The 22,038-nt window shown below is 44.7% G+C and overlaps 2 protein-coding genes across 2 annotated transcripts; both read right to left on the reverse strand.

Annotated features, from left to right (window-relative positions):
- Positions 1-705: 705 nt before the first annotated feature.
- LOC148687133 (vomeronasal type-2 receptor 26-like) lies at positions 706-10,621 on the reverse strand. The gene is made up of 6 exons (XM_088663750.1): positions 10,381-10,621; positions 8,568-8,859; positions 7,479-8,294; positions 5,601-5,828; positions 4,267-4,393; positions 706-1,616 (listed from the first exon to the last, which is right to left on the reverse strand). Exons 1-6 carry the CDS (start codon positions 10,605-10,607, stop codon positions 706-708), a joined length of 2,601 nt encoding a protein of 866 aa, XP_088519876.1. The 5' UTR covers positions 10,608-10,621.
- Positions 10,622-11,995: 1,374 nt separating this feature from the next.
- LOC118080260 (vomeronasal type-2 receptor 26-like) lies at positions 11,996-20,767 on the reverse strand. Its single transcript, XM_088662511.1, has 7 exons — positions 20,761-20,767; positions 19,479-19,740; positions 17,704-17,995; positions 16,049-16,840; positions 15,398-15,628; positions 15,037-15,163; positions 11,996-13,698 (listed from the first exon to the last, which is right to left on the reverse strand). Exons 1-7 carry the CDS (start codon positions 20,765-20,767, stop codon positions 12,800-12,802), a joined length of 2,610 nt encoding a protein of 869 aa, XP_088518637.1. The 3' UTR covers positions 11,996-12,799.
- Between the last annotated feature and the right edge of the window lie 1,271 nt (positions 20,768-22,038).

Consider the following 22,038-nt stretch of genomic DNA (forward strand, 5'->3'; position numbering starts at 1 on the left):
GAACCCCGATTACCTCAAATGCCCTCCCATCAAATGTCAAAGAGAAAAACAACTACCAGACTTTTAGAAGACATCTGAAGGCAGCCCTGTTTAGGGAGGCTTTTAATGTTTAATCCATTATTGTATTGTATTTTTCTGTTGGAAGCCGCCCAGAGTGGCTGGGGAAACCCAGCCAGATGGGCGGGGTATAAATAATAAATTATTATTATTATTATTATTATTATTATTATTATTATTATTACTCTGCTCTTGAGCTCCTAAGCCATGACTCCTGAATGTTGGTTCTGCTGTTGAGCCTGTACCACCATCTGCCAGGATAAAGATCTATTTCGTTCTTACAAGTAAGAGCCCCGGCTTGCAAGCTTTGAAGTGGGAATCACGGCAAAACTGGAAGATGAAATAGTGATGGCGTAAACATGCCAACAATGCACAATATTATTTAGAAAACAAGACTGTGCAAAACTAGGGTGAGCCAGGTGAACATGAGCAGCGTAAAGACCAAAGTGGTTGGAAGGTCTCTAGTGGGAATCAGACTGTGATAAAGAAATAATATAAAACATTAAGTCCAAACATTCCTTTCCATCATTCAAGATTTATGCAGGATGAAGAGAGAGAGTCAGAGTTTATGAAGCTTTAATCCCAAAACAGTTATGTGTGTTTAATTTCTACAGTGCTGGACATTGTCAGCATTGATTAATTTAAGAATCAGATACCATTTTTAGTTTTTGTTGTCAGGTTCTCCTTTGTATTCAGAACAGGCCTCAGCACAATAATGTAGCACTTGGGTATGAAGATGCATCCCAGAAGCCCAGCACTGGAGGCTAAGATAGAGAAGATCTGCACAGCTACCATGTATTTTCCTTTGGTGCTCAGATAAGTGGGCACAAAGGACACCCAAACGCTGCAGAAGACCAGCATGCTGAAGGTGATCAGCTTGGCTTCATTGAAGGCCCCAGGCAGCTTCCTTGCCAGGAAAGCCACCGTGAAGCAGATGGCAGCCAGGAAGCCCATGTAGCTGAGGGAACCATAAAACATGCCAACAGACCCTTCATTGCACTGCAGGGTGATCTCTCCAGCCTGGGAATGCTTGTTGGAGTCTGGGAATGGGGGAGAGATCCCCAGCCAGGCAATGCAAATGACCATTTGGACACTGGAACAAGAAATGACAATGGAGTTGGCCAGACTCTTCCCCAGCCATCTCCTCATCGTGTTTCCTGGCTTTGTGGCCAGGAAGGCCAGCACCACCGTGATGGTTTTAGCCAACACAGAAGAGACAGCAACCGAGAAGATGGTGCTGAAGGCTGTTTGTCGAAGGAGACAGGTGACTTTCGTGGGATGGCCAATGAAGAGGAAGGAGGACAAAAAGGAAAGCAGGAGGGAGATGAGGAGGATGTAGGAGAGGTCCCTGTTGTTGGCTTTGACTATGGGAGTTTCTTTGTATTTAATGAAGATTCCTAACACAAAGCTTGTGGTTAAGGATAAGAAGAGAGAAAGGGAAGCCAGGAGGATCCCCAAATGTTTTTTATATGATAGGAAGGTGATAATCTTGGGAATGCAGTGATCTCGGTTCTTGTTTGGATATTGGTCTTCTGGACATTTGGTGCAACGTTCTGCATCTGAGGAAGAGAAAAAAGAGTTCAACACTACTTAATTCCATCAGCCACCTTTGCTCTGTTGCGTTTTGGAGAAAGATAGCAACATGAGAGATGTCAGGAAATAAGAATGTGGAATAGGGAAAGAGAGGCAAACAATTTTTCATTTGCTAATTTGATGTTTACACTTGCATCCTGCCTTTCCTGCAAGGAGATGGAGGTGGCACACATGCCCCCCCCCAACTTTTTATTGCCAATACAATCTTGTAGGTTAAAGCTGAGCAGGGGTCCCCAAACTAAGGCCCGGGGGCCGGATGTGGCCCAATCACCTTCTAAATCCGGCCCACGGATGGTCCAGGAATCAGCATGTTTTTACATGAGTAGAATATGTCCTTTTATTTAAAATGCATCTCTGGGTTATTTGTGGGGCATAGGAATTCGTAAAAAAAAAAAATCAAAATATAGTCCGGCCCCCCACAAGGTCTGAGGGACAGTGGACTGGCCCCCTGCTGAAAAAGTTTGCTGACCTCTGAAGCTGAGGGGCAACAACCTCCCCACAGAAGCATTTCTGGCATCTTCGTCTTGCATTGTCCAGTTTGGGCTAATGCTGAAGATGCCTCTCTTCAACTTGACCTTTGACAATTTGTTTTTTATTTGATTGATTATTTCTTCCATTTCACTCCCACATTTCTGCCAAGGATCTGGAGACGGCATGCATCCCTTTTCATCCTCACAGCAAACCTGTGAGGTATATATTTATCCTTCATCTTGGATAACTTTGATGTAAGCTGGACCGGTGGAAGAGTGTTAAAAAGGTAATTGCCTTCTTATGTTTCACTTTTTATGTATGATTTCTTGTTATACCTTTCAGAGCTAATCCAAATACTTTCGAATTTCTTCCATGAAATGCTCATATTATTCCCCTAAAAATTATTCATATGTTATATTGTAATCATTTCCCCATTATTCCCATTCTTTATTTCATACTGTGTTTTCATTGTGTTTAAAAAAATTTTTATTCCTCACTATTTTTCAGGGTTTTCTAAACATTTTTTAAAATTTTAAAAGATTGTTTCTTTTGGGCGTTGTCAGGCTCCAGGGAATTCAATCCCTCCCATGGTGGCAGGAAAGAAGCAGATAAACACACACAAAAGAACAACAACAGTTCTTACCAAGAAATTTATACACTACGCCAAGGGTCAGCAAACTTTTTCAGCAGAGGGCCGGTCCACTGTCCCTCAGACCTTGTGGGGGGCCAGACTATATTTTGGGGGGGGATGAACGAACTCCTATGCCCCACAAATAACCCAGAGATGCATTTTAACTAAAAAAAGACACATTCTACTCATGTTAAAACACCAGGCAGACCCCACAAATAACCCAGAGATGCATTTTAAATAAAAGGACACATTCTACTCATGTAAAAACACGCTGGTTCCTGGACCGTCCGGGGGCCGGATTGAGAAGATGATTGGGCCGCATCCAGCCCCTGGGCCTTAGTTTGGAGACCCCTGCACTACACACAGAGAGAGACAAAGGGATGCAGTCTATCTAGGATAACGTTGCTCCAAGTAAAGTTCCACTCCTTCTGTCTCTCCTATTCTATGTCACCCTTGTGTCGGTTAATCTGAACTTTCTGCCTCTGAGCTTTCTGTTCTACTACCCTTAATGCATGTCTGGTCCTAGTGGGGGGTCATGAATGCTTTCCGAGGACACTGAGACTGTCAGCTGTCTCCCTCCAAGTGCTTCTTCTTCCTGCTGTTCCTCTTCCAATATTTCCCAGGCTTTCCTCTCTGCAGCTTCTGAACTATAGAATCATAGAGTTGGAAGAGACCACAAGGGCCATCCAGTCCAACCCCCTGCCAAGCAGGAAACACCATCAAAGCATTCCTGACAGATGGCTGCCAAGCCTCCGCTTAAAGACCTCCAAAGAAGGAGACTCCACCACACTCCTTGGCAGCAAATTCCACTGCCAAACAGCTCTTACTGTCAGGAAGTTCTTCCTAATGTTTAGGTGGAATCTTCTTTCTTGTAGCTTGAATCCATTGCTCCGTGTCCGCTTCTCTGGAGCAGCAGAAAACAACCTTTCACCCCCCCCCAAATGACATCCTTTAATATATTTGAACATGGCTATCATATCACCCCTTAACCTTCTCTTCTCCAGGCTAAACATACCCAGTTCCCTAAGCCGTTCCTCATAAGGCATCATTTCCAGGCCTTTGACCATTTTGGTTGCCCTCCTCGGGACACGTTCCAGCTTGTCAGTATTCTTCTTGAACTGTGGTACCCAGAACTGGACACAGTATTCCAAGTGAGGTCTGACCAGAGCGGAATACAGTGGAACTATTACCTCCCTTGATCTAGATGCTATACTCCTATTGATGCAGCCCAGAATTGCATTGGCATTTTTAGCTGTTGCATCACACTGTTGACTCATGTCAAGTTTGTGGTCTACTAGGACTCCTCTGCAAGCCACCGTTCTAAATCTATACTGTCCTCCTCTTCTCTGGAAGGTTCGGGGGAAGGGGGGGCGGTCCCCACCATTCCTCCTAACTCCAGCCCCTGACAGGCATTGTTCTTGTTCTTTGATAACTGAGAGCACATTATAACATAACCAAATTAACTCACTGCCCTTATTCTCCCAAGGAATCTCTTCTCCCTTTGAGTCACCCACCTCTCTGAGTGGAGATTGTCCCTTCTGCACAGGGAGCGCAAACATAGCAGCAAACCACCTTTCCTTCTTGAACCACTTTGGCATATCCAGGGTGGCAGCTTTTGGTGCACTTGGAGCGAGGCACAGCCTAACCATTAAGAAAAGAAAGTGCGTTAAGGAGAGAGGGTATTAGTAGCACTTTTGACAATGGAATTCATTCAGAGAATCTGGATCCCTAGTCCAGCTGATCCCACCCACTGTTTTATGGGAAGCACTTGGAAACAGCAAAGCAGGGACACACCCACACCCACACACAAAAACACCCCACAAACATAATAACAGCAATAAGAAAACTGTAGCAGTAGCTGGGGGGGGGGGTTGTCTGAGAAACACATTGTTTCTAGTTTCAGGATCTTGCTGTTTTGAAGCATTCTCACAAGGGCAAGTGTTAAGCAGGCTCTCCTAGCCTCCACCCTTTGTTATATCCCCTACCTTCTCTTCCCCCCCTACTTTATTTTTCTTTCAAATTACAAAAATCATTACAAAAAAGAAAAAAGGGAACATAAGTACAAACCAAAATATAAGGAAAAGTCCCAATTCCCCACTGCTACCACCCTGTGTTGACTTCCAGCCTTTTCTATATTGTGCTTTATATATCTTAGTTCTCGTGCATACCTATGCGTATTTTTTTCCCTTTCCTTCACATGTCTGCTATAAGATCAACTTTTTCTACAAGATATGCTAAATATTCCTTAAACCTTTTGCAATCTTTATCTATTTTTTGATCAGATAACCCCTTAATTTTCCCGCCAAATTTTGATATATTATCAATTTGATTTGCCAATCTTCCTTACTTGGTACTCTATCAGTTTTCAAATTCTTCGCGATTAGGAGTCTAGCGGTTGCAGTTGCGTGCATCATTTATACACCTATCTTTTTCTTTGATTTCGTCATTTAGCATTCCTAATAAAAAATATTTCTGGATCCTTCCTGAAGGAGTACTTAACTATTTTTTTCAGTTCTCTATTTTATGGGAAGCACTTGGAAACAGCAAAGCAGGGACACACACACACAGGCACACAAACACACACAGACACCCCAAAACATGATACACTCATGCCTCGGTTTAAGTATGCCTTGGTTTGAGTATTTTCAATTTAAGTACTCTACAGACCCGTCTGGAACGGATTAATCCACTTTCCATTACTTTCAATGGGAAATTTTGCTTCAGGTTAAGTATGCTTCAGGTTAAGTACAGACTTTCGGAACCAATTACACTCATACCTCGGGTTACGTACGTTTCAGGTTGAGTAAGCAGGCTCTCCTAGACTCCACCCTTTGTTATATTCCCCTACCTTCTTAAATGGCTTGGGCCACTCAATGGTTTCTGGGTTAATGCTAAACTTTAGGCCAGTCGACACCTCTCTCTCTAGACTCCCAATCTTCACTCTAACACGAGACTCATTAGGAAACATCACCCAGTTCTCAATATGAATGTCGGTTGGCAGCTCTCCATTCTTATCCAAACACAGTGTGCCCAGAGAAGTATTTAAGCATTGGATTTCTTTCAAGAAAGGGTGAAGCTGGAATGACAGGAGAAACAGGAGGAAGCATGGAACCATGTTGGATATCTCAGTCTTATTCCCGTTGAGCTCTTATGAATTGCGGCCAGTGAACATCTTGTGTAGACTATAAGCCCTCTTGGAGAATTCTATGTTATTGATTGAAACATTTATAGACCACCTTTCATATAAAACAGCTATGAGATGAGCAGAATAAGATCAATACAAAGACAATAAAATATATATTTTTTAACCCACGAGGACTATAGATATCCAAAGTGTTTAACCAAGGTAGTCCTAAAAATCAGTGCTCAGGAATGCCCTTAGAATAATAGAATCTTAGAGTTGGAAGGGACCCAAGGGTCATCTAGTCCAACCCTCTACAATGCAGGAATTTCATCTAAAGCATAGCTGTACTGTAACTAGCAGACAGAACACCATTGCCACATGTATCCACACTATCTCTAGTGAAGATTATTCTACAATTCTGGAGGCCAATCCAGTTAAGCCCTTCACGTGGCTATCCATAGTGAACACCAGCATGTGTTTGGGACACACCACTTTGCCAAGCTTCTTGAGTGCATTCTGTGGTGCCCCAGCACGCTTCCTTAGTGCCCGTAAATCAGCAGAGCAACACTCAACTTCAAAGCGATCCAGGAGCTCTGACCCAGACACTGAAGGCAATAACTCACAGAGGCAATTAAGTACAGACAGACAGCTTTACTGCCAGGTTGTAAAAGCTTAACCGTTTCCATTTACAGTGGTACCTTGGTTCTCAAACTTAATCTATTCTGGGAGTCCATTCGACTCCCGAAACCATTCGAAAGCCAAGGTGTGGCTTCTGATTGGCTGCAGGAGCTTCCTGCACTCAAGCAGAAGCCACATTGGACGTTCGGCTTCCGAAAAACATTCGCAAACTAGGACACTCATGTCGCGGTCACACTGACCTGCACAACACCCCCGGACGTTTGAAGGTCTATTGGTGTTGTGCCAACGACAAACAAATACTCTCAATCACTCACACACTTCAGACCAGGATATAGTAAAATAAAACAAGATGGTTTATTGAATGTGGTTATGCGTATTGGTTACTGTACAAAGCTTAAACGGTTTCAAAATCACAGAGGGTTCCTATACCGGCCTAATACCTCTAAATATGATTTACCGGCCTATTACCTCTAAATAATACTAATAATAATTATCACTAAACTCCTAACACTATATCCTGTCTATCTCACTATTTAACAGCCACCACAATATTAACCAGCTCTATTCTTCACACCAGCTCCTCTCATCTATCTCTCTCTCCCCTCACATCTAACTCTCATCTCTCTCATCTCCCTCTCCTGCCTGCCTGCATTCTTCCTATATACACCCTGCTTCTGGCTGGAGAGCTCCCATTGGTCGTTTCCCTCCTGGCAACTTAACCCCTTCTTGGCCCTCTAGAGGTGAAACGCCACAACTCACTTCCGGGTTTGCGGTGTTTGGGAGCCGATTTGTTCAGGAGCCAAGCCATTCGAGTACCAAGGAACCACTGTACATAGTTCATCTGCCAAAGTTCCAGTAAACAGTTAGTTCTTGAATGAACGAACGCTCACATTCACCACAACATGTCTTGCTACTAAATTGGATTCCACAGCTGGGTCGATAGTTTGCAAGGAAAGACAATACCTGCCATGATTGCAGCCTCAGGAATTCCTCTTCCTTTTTTCCACCTGCCATCATCATCCACTTTGATCTAGATGAATACGCAGCATTTAAGGCATGCGCCACAGATTGGACATTGAAGTAAGTGCCATAGCTGTCTTGAGACAGGACTCTTTCCAGCTCTTCTCTGGGCAAAGGCTCCGGTTTCTCCACCTCTCTGCATCTTGTCCGGCCTTTCATAGACAACACATGCTTTGAATAGGAACAATGAAAAGCTTCCTCCCAAAAGTGGTTAAGGAAACGGGACCTTGGTTCATAGAAGATATGTTTGGTGCGCTTTATTTTGGTCTTCATTACAAAGGACAAAGAACCATGGATGTACTTGAAGAAAAAAGGATGTAAAGAAAAGATAAAGTTGATGTCTTGAAAAGCCGTTGTGATCCAGATTTTTGGCCCAATTTGTTTCTCAAATGCTTCTTGTACTGAAAAGATTATACTAAACCCTATTTGAGTTGTTATGTAGCAAACAAATACTGTGGCTTGTCTCCAGGTGCCATATGGCTCATTTGGCAAAAGGCTCATTTTAAGTACATCGTTTTCTGGAAATCTTTTTGACAAGGCAATGCAAATTCCACTGCTGATCAGCAGGGGTGTCAAGGCACTCACAAATCTTTCTGCACTGTCATTGTCTGGAACAAGGAGGCCAATCCACGTCCATCCAAAATGCAGGAGCAACTTGAGAATGCCCTGGTGCTGAGATTCTTCTTTGGGGACCATCCGATAGACAAAAGGGAACTGGATTTTATCTTCAGGAACCTGGGCAATGAAGGCATAACTGACCTATTGAGGAAAAAAGATATAAGTGGTGTGCTTTGCTCTCAGGAACAGATTTTTATTAATCTGAAATGATAAATATCTAACAATATTTGTGCTGGCTGTGGCTGATTGAAGTTGCAGTCTCAAACGTCCGAGGGGAGGGTGACAGGTTGGTTAAAGCTAAACTTTGAAAAAGGAGCCATTATAGCTCAGGATTTTCTCATGTTTTATTCCCCCTTCCCAACTGCTCTGGGGCTGAAATTCTCCTCTGTCCCTCCATGGAGCCACCGTTCCTACCTGTGGGATTTTGTAGATTCTTGACATAGCTGAAATCTCCTTTGAGATGACAGAATTGGCTTGCTCAAGAACAGCTGGCGGGTTATTCCATTTCCTGCAGTTATAGTTTGGAACATTGCTTCCCCCACCTGCAAGAAGGTCTAGCATGGCATCAGAAGTCAACATTGCATCAAAGTGGTTCTCAAAAATATTGTAGCCCAGGGTGATGTTAGGTAAGAGCCTGAGATCTTGGTTTATCTCCTGGATGGTGAACAAGTAGGACAATATGTGCCAGTAGAACATAGGTGAGACACTGCAAAAAAATATGCCAATTAAAAAAAATTAAATTGCTATTCACAATTTATTAACAAATGAACAAAAACATTATTTGATCCACAAATTATTACATGTACAGTGGTACCTTGGGTTACAAACGTTTCAGGTTACAAACGCTTCAGGTTACAAACTCTGCTAAGTACCCCAGGTTAAGAACTTTGCTTCAGGATGAGAACAGAAATCGTGCTCTGGTGGCGCAGCGGCAGCAGGAGGCCCCATTAGCTAAAGTGGTACCTCAGGTTAAGAACAGTTTCAGGTTAAGAACGGACCTCCAGAACGAATTAAGTTCTTAACCAGAGGTACCATTGTATTTAAATACTGGAAGGTTTATGCTCCATTGCAGGAGTATAGAAGCATTTCATCTTCAAATAAGTATAAGTAAAAACAATTTCCCCTGAAAAGTTTGTGTAATGTTGGGAAATTGCAGGAAAGGCTGGAGTTCCTTCAGTGGTCATGGCAGCTTCAGAAGGTTTGCTTCAAAGGAAGGTCTGTGTAAATTGTTCAACTCTTTTTCAAAAGGCAATACAGGGTTCAAGGTGGGAGAGTCTTTCTCCAGGACTGACCACTGGCATCATTTTCACTTACGAAAAAACCCTGGTGGGTTGAAGGGGTGTGTGTGTGTGTGTGTGTGTGTGTGAGAGAGAGAGAGAGAGAGAGAGAGAGAGAGAGAGAAATAGGAATATTTTGGAGACCTGAATCCACTAATCAGGAAGACCTCTGACCTGTTTTATTTTATTTAAAGTGTTCCCCTCCACTTCTCTTCAGCCAAAGTCACCCGGAGCAATTTAGCATTTCTTTTTTTAATACAGTCTCTAGCCTCAGGCTTATAATTCAAGAATATATGGCACAAAAGGGAAGTGGATTAGGTTGAAGGAGGAAGCCACACAAGCCGCTGTTGGTTTACTGCTGCATTCCTTAGAGGTTATTTAAATTAAGCTATATATAAAGGTAAATGGACCCCTGACCATTAGGTTCAGTCGTGACCGACTCTGGGGTTGTGCGCTCATCTCGCATTATTGGCCAAGGGAGCCGGCGTATAGCTTCCAGGTCATGTGGCCAGCATGACTAAGCTGCTTCTGGCAAACCAGAGCAGCACATGGAAACGGTGTTTATCTTCCCGCTGTAGCGGTTCCTATTTATCTACTTGCACTTTGACGTGCTTTCAAACTGCTAGGGTGGCAGGAGCTGGGACCAAGCAACGGGAGCTCACCCCGTCACAGGGATTTGAACCGCCGACCTTCTGATCAGCAAGCCCTAGGCTCAGTGGTTTAACCCACAGTGCCACCTGGAAATCACCTGGATCTCACAACATCCTCACCTCCCTCCTACACATGAAATAATTTAATGCATCAGTAGGATATCTGGTTAGGTTTCATTTCCATTCTAGTGTGTTGCCACAGGCTCCAAACCCCTGTAACTGGGGCTATTGCCCTGATAAATAGGAGCTATTGGGGTGGAGGTGGACAAACATGACAACCACCTGCATTTAATTACTTACTGCTCAATCTTGATGGAGGGGATCTGGGAAAAAACATATGGAAGTTGCTCAAGAATATATTTTGAAGGTATGATCCCACTAATAAGGAAGTTTCCAGGCCGGTAGTAATTGCGTGCTTTATTCTGATCCCTGATCAGATTCAAGGGGCATTTTGCTTTCAGGTTCCCATAGACTCCGTGAGGCATCATTAGCAGCAGAAGCAGAAGCAGAAGCAACAGGGATCTCATTCTGGCTCTGTTTTCTACATCTTTTAGCTAAGGTAGAATTAAATGTCATGCAGCCATCTCCTGCTCCCATCCAATCCTTTACCTGCTCTGAATCTTGGCTCCGTCTGACTCTAAAACAGGAAATATTATCTGCGCCAAATTGTTTTTTCAGGCAGAGTACAGTGAATAACATCTTGCTCTTGTTGATTCGGATGCTTAGGTCATCTCCAGAAATATCTCTTGAGCTTCCTGGAGAATAAATCACTATGATTTTGATAATTATACGTGGCAGAAGTTTAGTCTCTGCAACTTCCTGGAGTCTTTGCATGGCTCATACATGTTTTCTGTATGCATTTCCAAAGTCAAGGGATGGGAGGTTTGGCCTGACCTTTGCCCACAAGAACCTAAGGAGAGCCCTGCCAAGGAAGCCTGGTTTGGATGGGTCTGTTCAGGGGCTACGCAGGGGGAAGCCCCGTCGGAGAGGCTGGCAGCGAGGCTTCCCGCGCCCCTCCCGCACGCCAGCCTTTCCTCGCCCTGCTCCCAGGGGCCCTTTGTCCCTTTGCACTACCGTGTTCCCTTCCTGCGGCCAGCGCACATTTGCTCAGCTGGTGCAGGGGGCCGACCACGCCCCCCTGCAGACACAGGAGGCGGGCCCCACGCACAATCACTTCCCGCCGGAAGGGAGGAAAGTCAGTCCCTCACAAAATCTCTTAATAAAATGCACTTTGAGGGGATGGAGGTGCCCCGCTCTCTCCCTTATGTTTCTCCAGTGCCACTTGCACCGAAACCTGCACCCAGATCGAGCCGGGAAAGTTTCTCTCCCCCTACAACTCCGGCTCGGAGCGTTTTTGGCACCTGCAGGCGGTGAGCAGGGAAATAACTCTGCTGTCCCTCCCAGGATACTTTAGCCCGCTGGCGGCCGCTGCGCTTTGCCAGGTGGGGAAGGTGGGAGAGGCCCTGGAAGGGGCAGGCTCAGCTGGGCCAGCCAAGGACAGGGGGAGCCCTTTGCTTCCAAACAACCCCGCCGCCTTCTCCTGCCGTCTTGGCCATGGCTTGTCATCTCTTGCCGCCGCTATTCCTCCGCCTTGCCAGTCACCCTAGGCTGGGTCTAGCCACCTTCTCCGTTTTCCATGGCAGATATGCTTAAGACGGCCCTGGTCCTTCTAAAACATCAGCTGTCTGGCGCAGCAGCGCCCCTGGTGGCCAGGTGCCCTGGCGCATTGCACCACCCAGCCCAGGCCTAGAGACGGCCCTGATCATCAGACTGAGATGTCTGACTGCAGATAGTTTCTTCCACTGATTATAAACATTCTAGACTGGTTCTAGACTGGTGCGTATTTTGCCAGCTATTAGGACCATACAGGAAGGCACCAGAAATAGGTTATAAAAGGAGATTTTATTTTGGGAATCTGAATCGCTAATACAGACAAGAAATCAGAATGTAAGAGCAACAGAGATCAATATGAACTGACACATGCAAAACAGCAAATACAATTCCAGAGAGGTCGATTCTGTCCAGTTGTAGCTATTTCTGAGGAGGAGACAACCTCTTGGCATAAAAACACCAGCTCCTATACTTTCCATATGCTTTTGCCAAGGATCATTTCTGTTGTCAAATTGTTCACATTCCCTTTGGTTAGCATAAATACCAGGGCATGCCTACATGCAGTGCTATTTTTCTAGAAAGAGAGGTGCTGGAACTCACCCTTCTTTCTTTTAGAATGGCAATGGCGCCCACCTAAGAGGTGCCGGAATTGAGTTCCTCTGAGTTCCAACTGGAAAAAACCCCTGCCTACATGAGGTCATCACATGTATCCAACTGTTCCCCTTTCTTCCTGTCTGAGTCTGACAACTTTACTTCTCTGAAGAGCACCCATCTCCTTCCTGACTACCAAAAATCAATGTCCCAAACCTAAACTTCAAGAAATGTCCTTCCATGTACTGTACTAACTTGATATGGTTTGCTCTTCTAGCGGTTTGCTACATGTCTTGTCATCAAGACTCATTAGCGGAAAATATTTCTCTTCTACAAACTATTCATAAATGTGTAGATTCCCATGAGATTTTTAAACTATTTCCTTGATTCTATTACATCCTTAACAACAACAATCCTTAATCCCAACAACAAGCTGTGGTTCCAGGCAATATTCTGGTGGGAACTTCAAATGCTACAGTTCTATGATACCCTTAGAGCTAAGAATGAAATGCCATGTTCAGTTTTTTCTTGTCAGGTGCTTTCTCATGTTCAGATCTGGCCTGAGTATAATAATGTAGCACTTGGGAATGAAGGTGCAGCCCAGAAGCCCAGCACTGGAGGCCAAGATAGAGAACACCTGCACGACTACCATGTATTTCCCCTTTGTGCTCAGGTAAGTGGGCACAAAGGAGATCCAAACACTGCAGAAGACCAGCATGCTGAAGGTGATCAGCTTGGCTTCATTGAAATTTCCAGGCAGCTTCCTGGCTAGGAAAGCCACTGTGAAGCAGATGGCAGCCAGGAAGCCCATGTAGCTGAGGGAGCCGTAAAACATGAACACAGACCCTTCATTGCATTGCAGGATGATTTCTCCAAGCTGGGAATGCATGTCAGAATCTGGGAATGGAGGAGAGGCCCCCAGCCAGACAGTGCAGATCAGAACTTGGACACTGGAACAGGAAATGACAATGGAGTTGGCCAAACTCTTCCCCAGCCATCTCCTCACCCTGTTCCCTGGCTTTGTGGCCAGAAAGGCCAGCACCACCATAATGGTTTTTGCCAACAAAGAAGAGACAGCAACTGAGAAGATGGTGCTGAATGCTGTTTGACGAAGAAGGCAGGTGGCTTTCCTTGGCCTTCCAATGAAGAGGAAGGAGGAGAAAAAGGAAAGCAGGAGGGAGATGAGGAGGATATAGGAGAGGTCTCGGTTGTTGGCTTTGACTATGGGAGTTTCTTTGTATTTAATGAAGATTCCTAACACAAAGCCTGTGGTTAAGGATAAGAAGAGAGAAAGGGAAGCTAGGAGGCTCCCCAAATATTCCTCATGGGACAGGAAGGTGATCACTTTGGGGACACATCGATCTCGGTCCTCACTTGGATGCTGATCTTCTGGACAACTGGTGCATTCATCGGCATCTGCAAAGAGGAAAACACACTTCAGTATCCTAACATCAGTCACACACCTACAATGGTCTTATGCTGTTTCAATTCTGAGGCACAGTGGGCATATGGGAGAAATTGGGAAAGAGCATTGTTTTGTTAGGAAGGAGTGAGGGAAACATTCACTGCTTGAAAAGACTCAATCAATCAACTCATTCCCACGGAACAGGATGCTTTGATCTTATTGAGCAGTTCTTATATCCTTGAGGTTTCATATGAGTTAATCTTTATTGATGAAGGGGTGGATTTCAAAGATGTTTCACCTGTTCATCTGTAAAACTGTATGGGTTATGTAGTAGAAGCCGAAATGAGAAATGAGAAAAGAACAATATAAAAACCACAAATCAAATTTTTATAGAGGTTCTACGGTGTTTCCCTGCACTGCTCTGGTTTGCCAGAAGCAGCTTAGTCATGCTGGCCACATGACCCAGAAGCTGCCTGATGACAAATGCTGGCTCCCTCGGCCTATAGAGCGAGATGAGCACTGTAGCCTCAGAGTCGTCCGCAACTGGACCTAACAGTCAGGAGTACCTTTACTTTACCTTTACCATCATTAAATACAGATTAATTCTACATGCTTGAGGACATGGGCATATACAATTTCCTGGTGCTGGATGGAGGGACATTGAAGGTTGGCAACAGGATAGCCACACACACCCTGAAGATGATATTTCATTCATGAGGTGCCATTATTAGCATCATGTTTGGAGTGACTCAGAAATTAGCCCCACAGATTTGTATCTGTGGAATACATTCCACTTTAATTGCTACATATATTTGTGAACAGTATGCTTAACAACACAACAACTTGGGAATTTACTGCATCATAAAACTTCAAATGGCAGGCTTGGACAACAGCCTGGACTGGAAGATAAGAGTGAGCCAGGAAAAGCTGTGCTGGCAAACTGACAAGGGGAAAAAAAATACACACAAATTAATCTATACCTGACAGATGAAAGAATAGATGATTGTTTAACATGATTGAGAATTGATTAGAGAGGGACTGAGGACTTTGAGATTTTAAGATCAGAATGTGGAAAATATGAGAACACCAAGAAGAGGGCAGAAACATACTTATGTGAGATTAGTTCTTCAGAGGTTCGGAATATGGGAAGACGGTGTGAAATTTAATAATTAATCATTCAGATAGTAGTTTGGTATTTTATTTTATTTGAATTGGATTGTGATTTGATTTGTTATTAATTGGATGTTCTTAATAGAAAATTAATAAAAAATATTATTATTATAAGAAGAAAGAAATTAGCCCCATCCTCCTATCAAAGGTCCTTTCCTCTGAGATCCTCCCCTACCTACCTTCCTGAGTGGAGATGGTCCCTTCTGCGCAGGGAGCACAATCATAGCAGCATGGCGGCATCCCTTCCTGAACCTTTTTGGCATATCCAGGGAGACAGCTTTCTGTGCATCTTGAATGAGGCACTGTCTAGACATAAAGAGATTGAGCACCAAGGAGAAAGTGTCAGTAGAAGTTGTTACTTTGGATGGAATTTTTATACATGTTTGCTCAAGAGCAGGTTCCATTAATCTCAGTGGGACTTAGCTCCAGGGAAGTGACCACACGATTGCAGTCCAAGCCTCATATGTACTATTCAAAATGTTCTTATTCATAGCATATGAATGTCATAGTGAATCAAATGACAAATATAATTTCTCCTACCTCCTTAAATAGATTGGGCCACACAATTGATTCCGGGTTAATGGTGAACTTCATATTTGAGGACCCCTGTCTCTCTATTCTCCCAATCTTCACTCTAGCAAGAGAGTTGTTAGGAAACAGCACCAGATTCACGATCTCGAAGTCAGCGGCCACTGCCCCATCCTCGTCCAAGTACTGTCCATCAGCTGAAGTATTAGTATAGAAGCGGACTTCTTTCAAGAAAGGATGGAGCTGGAATGACAGAGGAAACTCCAGGATTGAGAGGACATGAAACCACAACTGGGACCTGGGATGGATTTCTGCCAGCAGGTGAAAACAATGTGATTGGATTAATTTATGTTTCATTCCTATTTTCTCTTCATTGCATTTTTATGGAAACCACCCAGGGATCACATTGATGTGATGAAAGGTGGCTTATCTGCTTTGCTCCCAGAAGGTCCCAAATTCAAACTCCAATTGCATCTCCAGACAGAGCTGGGAAAGTTTCCCTTCCAAAAACTGTGCAGAACCACTGCTGGTCTGTCAAAGCAGACAATACTAAGCTAGGTAGAACAATGGTTTGGCTCAGTGAAAGGCCGTTCCTGTGATCCTAGCATAGTGATTCCAGAGCTGGGACAATGAACTGCATTCTGTAAAACTGAATGGACATACCTGCCATGACCATATCCTTTGACGTTGCAACCTGCCTCCTCCTCCCACAATAAAAATCCGCTTGGATCTGGATAAATATGCTGCATTTAAGGCCCGAACCATAGTTTGGATACTCAAGTAATTGACATAGCTGTCTTGGGACTGGATTCTCTCAATGTCTTCTTGGGGCAGCAACTTCAGACTCTCCTGCTCCCTGCATTTTGTCAAACCCCTCATAGACAAGTCCTGCGTTGAATATGAACAATCAAATATTTTTTCTGAGCACCTTAGATTAAGTGAGGTCACTGGCCCATAGTAATCCTTGTTTGTCTTTTTTTGGGTCTTCATTACAAAGGACAAAGAGCCATGCACATACGGGAAGCAGCCAGTATTACAGAAGGAGAATTTGTTCTGAAGACCTGTGGTTATCCAGACTTTCCCTCCGCTCTGTACCCTTTGAAGTAAGGATTCCACCTCTATGATGATAAAAAGTCCATATTGAGAGTCTGCAGTGTAAACAAATACATTGACTTCTCTCCACGTGGCAGGAGGTTCATGGGGTATCCAGAGCCAAGTTTTATGTTCTACTCTTTCGGTGAAGGCAATACAGATTTCCTTTTTGATCATCAGAGGCGTCAAGGTCCTCAGGGACCTTTCTCCGTTGTCATTGTCTGGAGCAAAGAGGCCGACCCACGTCCACCTGAAATGCAGGAGCAGTTGGACCACCCCCTGGTACTGAGTTTCTTGCTTTGGAGTCATCCAGTAGACAAAAGGGAACTGAGCTTTATCATTAAGAACAAAGCCATGACTGAGCTGGGGAGGAAAGGAAAAGAGACTGGTGGTTACTTTGTCAGGACTAAGAGTGGATACTTCTATCTGAAAGAGTTGGGCAAATTTACTTTGAGCAAACTTCACAGGTTTTTTTAAAAAAATAAAATAATTTTTTTAAAAAATAAATCAATTTTTATAACTCTTAATTGCAACAGTCTCTAAATATGGTTCCTCACTTCATGAAAGACAACGATTTAAAGCACTATACAATGTAAACTAAGCAATAAAATAAGTTACATCACCCTAAGTTTTCAATACTGTCTGACTAGGTGGTATATGTTGCCTGGTGTGTTGGATGTGAACCCAATCCAATCTTTATTGCGGTCATAGACCAGCATAAGTAGGGTGGGGAAACATCATTTAAAATCTGTAAAACGTTTTGGAAAGCTAAAATTATTTAAACAGAAGGTATATAAAAAAAGACTGTAAGAATCTAAAAGAGGCTAAAAGAATGTAAAAGAACGGTTAGGAGTATTAAACAGACATGGAAGAGCATAAAAGGTTAGTATAAAAACAGCTATGGCCAGTGCTTTTTTGCTATATATATAAAAAAAATGTTGAGGGGTACTCTCATTTTCCTACTCATATTGAAATATTGCCCCTCAATGAGGCCACACTTAGATTCACAAAATGTTTAGGGGTATGCGCACCCCTGCATCCCCCCAGAAAAAAAGCACTGGCTATGGCTATCAATTTACAGAGCACTCCAATATGGGTGTTCATTCAATCTAGTTTATGGCACAGGTCATCACCCAACGAATTTTGAATGCTGCTATGAAGAACCTGGCAACAATGTATGTTGTAGCAGTGTTGGCATCTGAGGAGGACCTGAACCCACTTCTTACCTGTGGGACCTTGTAGACGCCCAACATGCTTGCAATGTGTGTGGAGATGTCGGATTCACCCCCTTCAAGAACAGCCAACAGCTTTTTCTGTCTTCCACACCTGTAGTTTGGAATATTGATTTCCCCACCAGCAAGCAGGTCTATCAGGGCATCGGAAGTCATTCCTCCCTGAAAACTGGTATCATAAATGCTGTAGCCGAGGGTGGTGTTTGGTAAGAGCCTGGGGTCATCATTTATTTCCTGAACAGCAAGGGCAGATGAAAGAACATGTGTGCTCCTCCCATCCACCCAGCTGCAAAAATAGTGTGTCACACAGTTACCCTCAATTCTGTGAAAATGAAAGTCACATTCTTTTTTGTAATAATCAAAGCAAAGGGGAGAAAGGGGGGGAACCAGAACACAAATCAGCCCCTTTTCTGTTGATCTTGGCTGCCGCCCCCCGCCCCTCCAGCCCCCGGTCCACTGGTTAGCAGCCATCACTATATCAAACGACCTCCCAGGCAATGTCTCACAAAACGGGTTTCCAAATAATGGTTTGCATCTTTCTAATTGGGGCATGGAAGGAGCAGCCAAGAAGTCTTAGCCATGTTGGGCTGTGAGCTTGGCACCAGAGAAAAAGGTCCTGGAGCCAAAATGAGCCCAAAGGCTGCTTTCCATGTAACTAAGCACAGAAAAGGTAAAGGTAAAGGGACCCCTGACCATTAGATCTAGACGTGACCGACTCTGGGGTTGAGGTGCTCATCTCACATTATTGGCCGAGGGAGCCGGCGTATAGCTTCCAGGTTATGTGGTCAGCATGACAAAGCCGCTTCTGGCAAACCAGAGCAGCACATGGAAACGCCGTTTACCTTCCCGCTGTAGCAGTTCCTATTTATCTACTTGCATTTTGACGTGCTTTCAAACTGCTAGGTTGGCAGGAGCTGGGACCAAGCAACGGGAGCTCACCCCGTCACAGGGATTCGAACCGCCGACCTTCTCATCAGCAAGCCCTAGGCTCAGTGGTTTAACCACAGCGCCACCTGGGTCCACAGCACCACCTGGGTCCACCTTCCTGATGTAGCGGTCCCTATTTATCTACTTGCACTTTGATGTGCTTTCAAACTGATAGGTTGGCAGGAGCTGGGCCCGAGCAACGGGAGCTCACCCCGTTGCAGGGATTCGAACCACCGACCTTCTGATCAGCAAGCCCTAGGCTCTGTGGTTTAACCCACAGCGCCACCCAACTAAGCACAGTAGACATTTACAATTTGCAGCTGCATAGATTTTGTTGTGTGTGGGTGAAATAATTGTGCAGTTCCAACATCACATACTACAGAAGACCTGCAACTCAAATACATCCCACAGCATTTCCTACATTTCAGAGAACAAGTTGTTCTTTGGAGAACAGCACACATCAAAACTACTACAAATTGCTTATATTGCATTATAAAATACTTTGAAACACTGCTTTTCGCCAAGCAAAAAGGCATACGAAAATATTTTTGAAAATACAGTAAAGTATAGAAACAGCCATGCTGGAGGAAAGAGCCACGACAACTTCAACTAGTTACATATTATAGGTTTATAAGCAAAAGGTGCTCTTGTGTAACATTATATTCCTACCCATATCTCCCAATTGTATTGCCTCCCACTGAATGAGATGCTTCCTCAACAAAAAAAGGAGGAGCCAATGATTTATGAGGGCTACCAGAAAACAGGGGTGACCCAGGTACTTGAAGAGAATTGGAGAGTAGGAAGGATGTAGAAATAATTTACATCAATACATCATTACTTACCTATGAATTCTGATGAAGGGGTTTCTGGAAAAGGTGAAGGAATATGGATTTTCAAAGAATCTTGGAGATATGATTCCACCAATGAGGTGGTCCGCTTGCCGGTAATAATTCACAGCAGAAAGTATATCAGTGATCCCAGTCGGTGGGCACTTTACCCTCTGCTGCATCCCGTAAGTTACCAGAGGCAGCAATAGAAGCAGTGTTATCATTCTGGGTCTCTCGGCTACACCTTGCTTGAGACTGTTCCTCCTCCCACTAGCTGCTATTCAGAAGGAGCTCCACATTCCTGCAAATCAGAAGCTGCAGCTGCTTTACAAATACAGGGAAGTGTCTGGTTCTGGCCTCGGAGCTGAATGGGGATTGAGGAGAAGGGCCATAAATTCAGTGGACAACCATCTGTTTTGCACCCAGGAGGTGTGAAGTGCAATCCTGACTCACCTCTTCAGGTAGTCAAAACAAAATTTAAAAAATTCCTTCCAGTAGCACCTTAGAGACCAACTAAGTTTGTCATTGGTATGAGCTTTCATGTGCATGCACACTTCTTCAGATACCCGCTCTTCAGGTAGGGCTGAGGATGTCCCCTTCCTGGAAAGCTGCTGCCAGTAAGGATCTAAAAGGCAGCTTCCTATGTTCTGATTAAGCTTCACACAAACTTAGCTCCCCTCTTCACCCTGCCCTATATATTGGCCCCAAGGAATCTGTGGCACATGGGACTAGGGAACAGACATAGTGGAATCAATAAACCAGCAGCTGCCCTGAATTGTGATTACAGGTAGGTAGCCGTGTTGGTCTGGGTCGAAGTAAAATAAAAAAATTCCTTCAGTAGCACCTTAAAGACCAACTAAGTTTTTATTTTGGTATGAGCTTTCGTGTGCATGCACACTTCTTCAGATACAGTGAAAAAATTGAATTGTGATGTTTATCTCATTGTTCCCAAATGCAATATTTGAGGGTAGAAAGTGTGGGGATCCCTTGGACTCTATTTATAGGGATCAGAAGAGATCACGGTGGTTCAGAGAAGTGCAAAAAGAAGAGAGGATTCCTTTGGAACTTCAGAAGAGCAGGTGCAGAGCAAGAGAAAAACATGTTTACTGAATAGACTGACATGGATCAAGGAGGGAGAAAGATGAGTTTGAATGCCTTGCAATGGAGGACCCACTCGAGAAATGAACAGAAAGTTTCCCCAGATGCTACTGAATGACAGCCCTTATGCTGGAATGGCTCCTCTCCTCTGACTGGATAGGTAGAGTTACATGTGGATCCTTCCTTGGGGAGGAGTTACTGTCCATAGGTTCTGCTATAGACACCTCCACCTGCAGTAAGGAGTGTTGCCTTTTGCCCACATTTCAGCACTGAGAGTGTTCAACAAAGTCCTAGTTGCCCTGTTGGCACACCTGCTGTCAGGGACTGTGCAGAGGAGGAATGGTGGAGACTGCCTCCCCATCCTGACCCTTCCAGGGAGGAGGAAAAGGAAGGCAGTATAGATTTACAACAGGGGTTTGCGGGAGGTAGCAGCTCAGAGGCAGATGAGGAGAAAAGCTGGGAAATCATGGGACAGCTGGAACAACCCCCCCCCCAGCTGACATGTTGTCATTAGAAAGCATTACACACCCTCCATTTCCCAGAATCTGGCAAGCCTTGAAAGCAGGACAGCAAAGAGCTCAAATACAGAGGGCACGTAGCAGCATCCATAGAAGAGACGATGTGAATGACAAATGAGGAAGTGGGAGAGACAGGGGGTGGAGGTTCACTCAGGACAATGCCATTAACCAAGAGGCTGGGTTCTATAGCTTCTCTCTGTAACGATTGAAAAACAAAAGGACACTTGCGGGAGCCCCGCCTGTACGCCAAGCTCAGCAAGTGTGAATTTCACCAGCAGTCGGTGGACTTCCTCGGACACTGGTTCTCCCCCGACAGGGTGCAGATGGACCCTGGGAAGGTGTCCGCTGTCCGAGAGTGGGTGGCCCCTCGGAATCGCAAGGATCTGCAGCAGTTCCTTGGGTTCACAAATTACTGTCGGACATTCATTACAGGCTATGCCGACCCGACTGCTGCGCCCAAAGACACCCTTCACTTGGGACGAAGAGGTCGAAGCGGCGTTTCAGGGGTTGAAGGCCTGTTTCCAGAAGGTGCCGATTCTGTAGCATCCTGATCCCTTTCGTCCTTTTGTGGTGGAGACCGACGTGTCCAGTATGGCTCTCGGCACCATATTGTCCCAGCAGTGCAATCCTGACACGCCACTGTTACCCTGTGCCTTCTACTCTCGCCAGCTCCTTCCGGCGGAGTGTAACTACACCATTTGAGAACGGGAACTGCTGGCCATTAAGGTGGCTTTTGAGGTTTGGCATCATCACCTCGAAGGTGCACGACACCTGGTGGAAGTAAGAACTGACCACCGGAACTTGGAGTACCTTCAGACCACCCATAAGTTGAACCAGCGGCAGATCCGTTGGGCGCTGTTCTTCTCCCAGTTCCAGTTCCGGATCTGCTACTTCCCGAGCTCCCCAAACCAGAAGGCAGGTGCCCTGTCCCAAAACCCAGAAGTCGTCGCAGAGATGGT

The sequence above is a fragment of the Zootoca vivipara genome, chromosome 2 (genome assembly GCF_965207765.1).
Source record: "Zootoca vivipara chromosome 2, rZooViv2.hap1.1, whole genome shotgun sequence".
In the NCBI taxonomy this organism is placed as follows: Eukaryota; Metazoa; Chordata; class Lepidosauria; order Squamata; family Lacertidae; genus Zootoca; species Zootoca vivipara.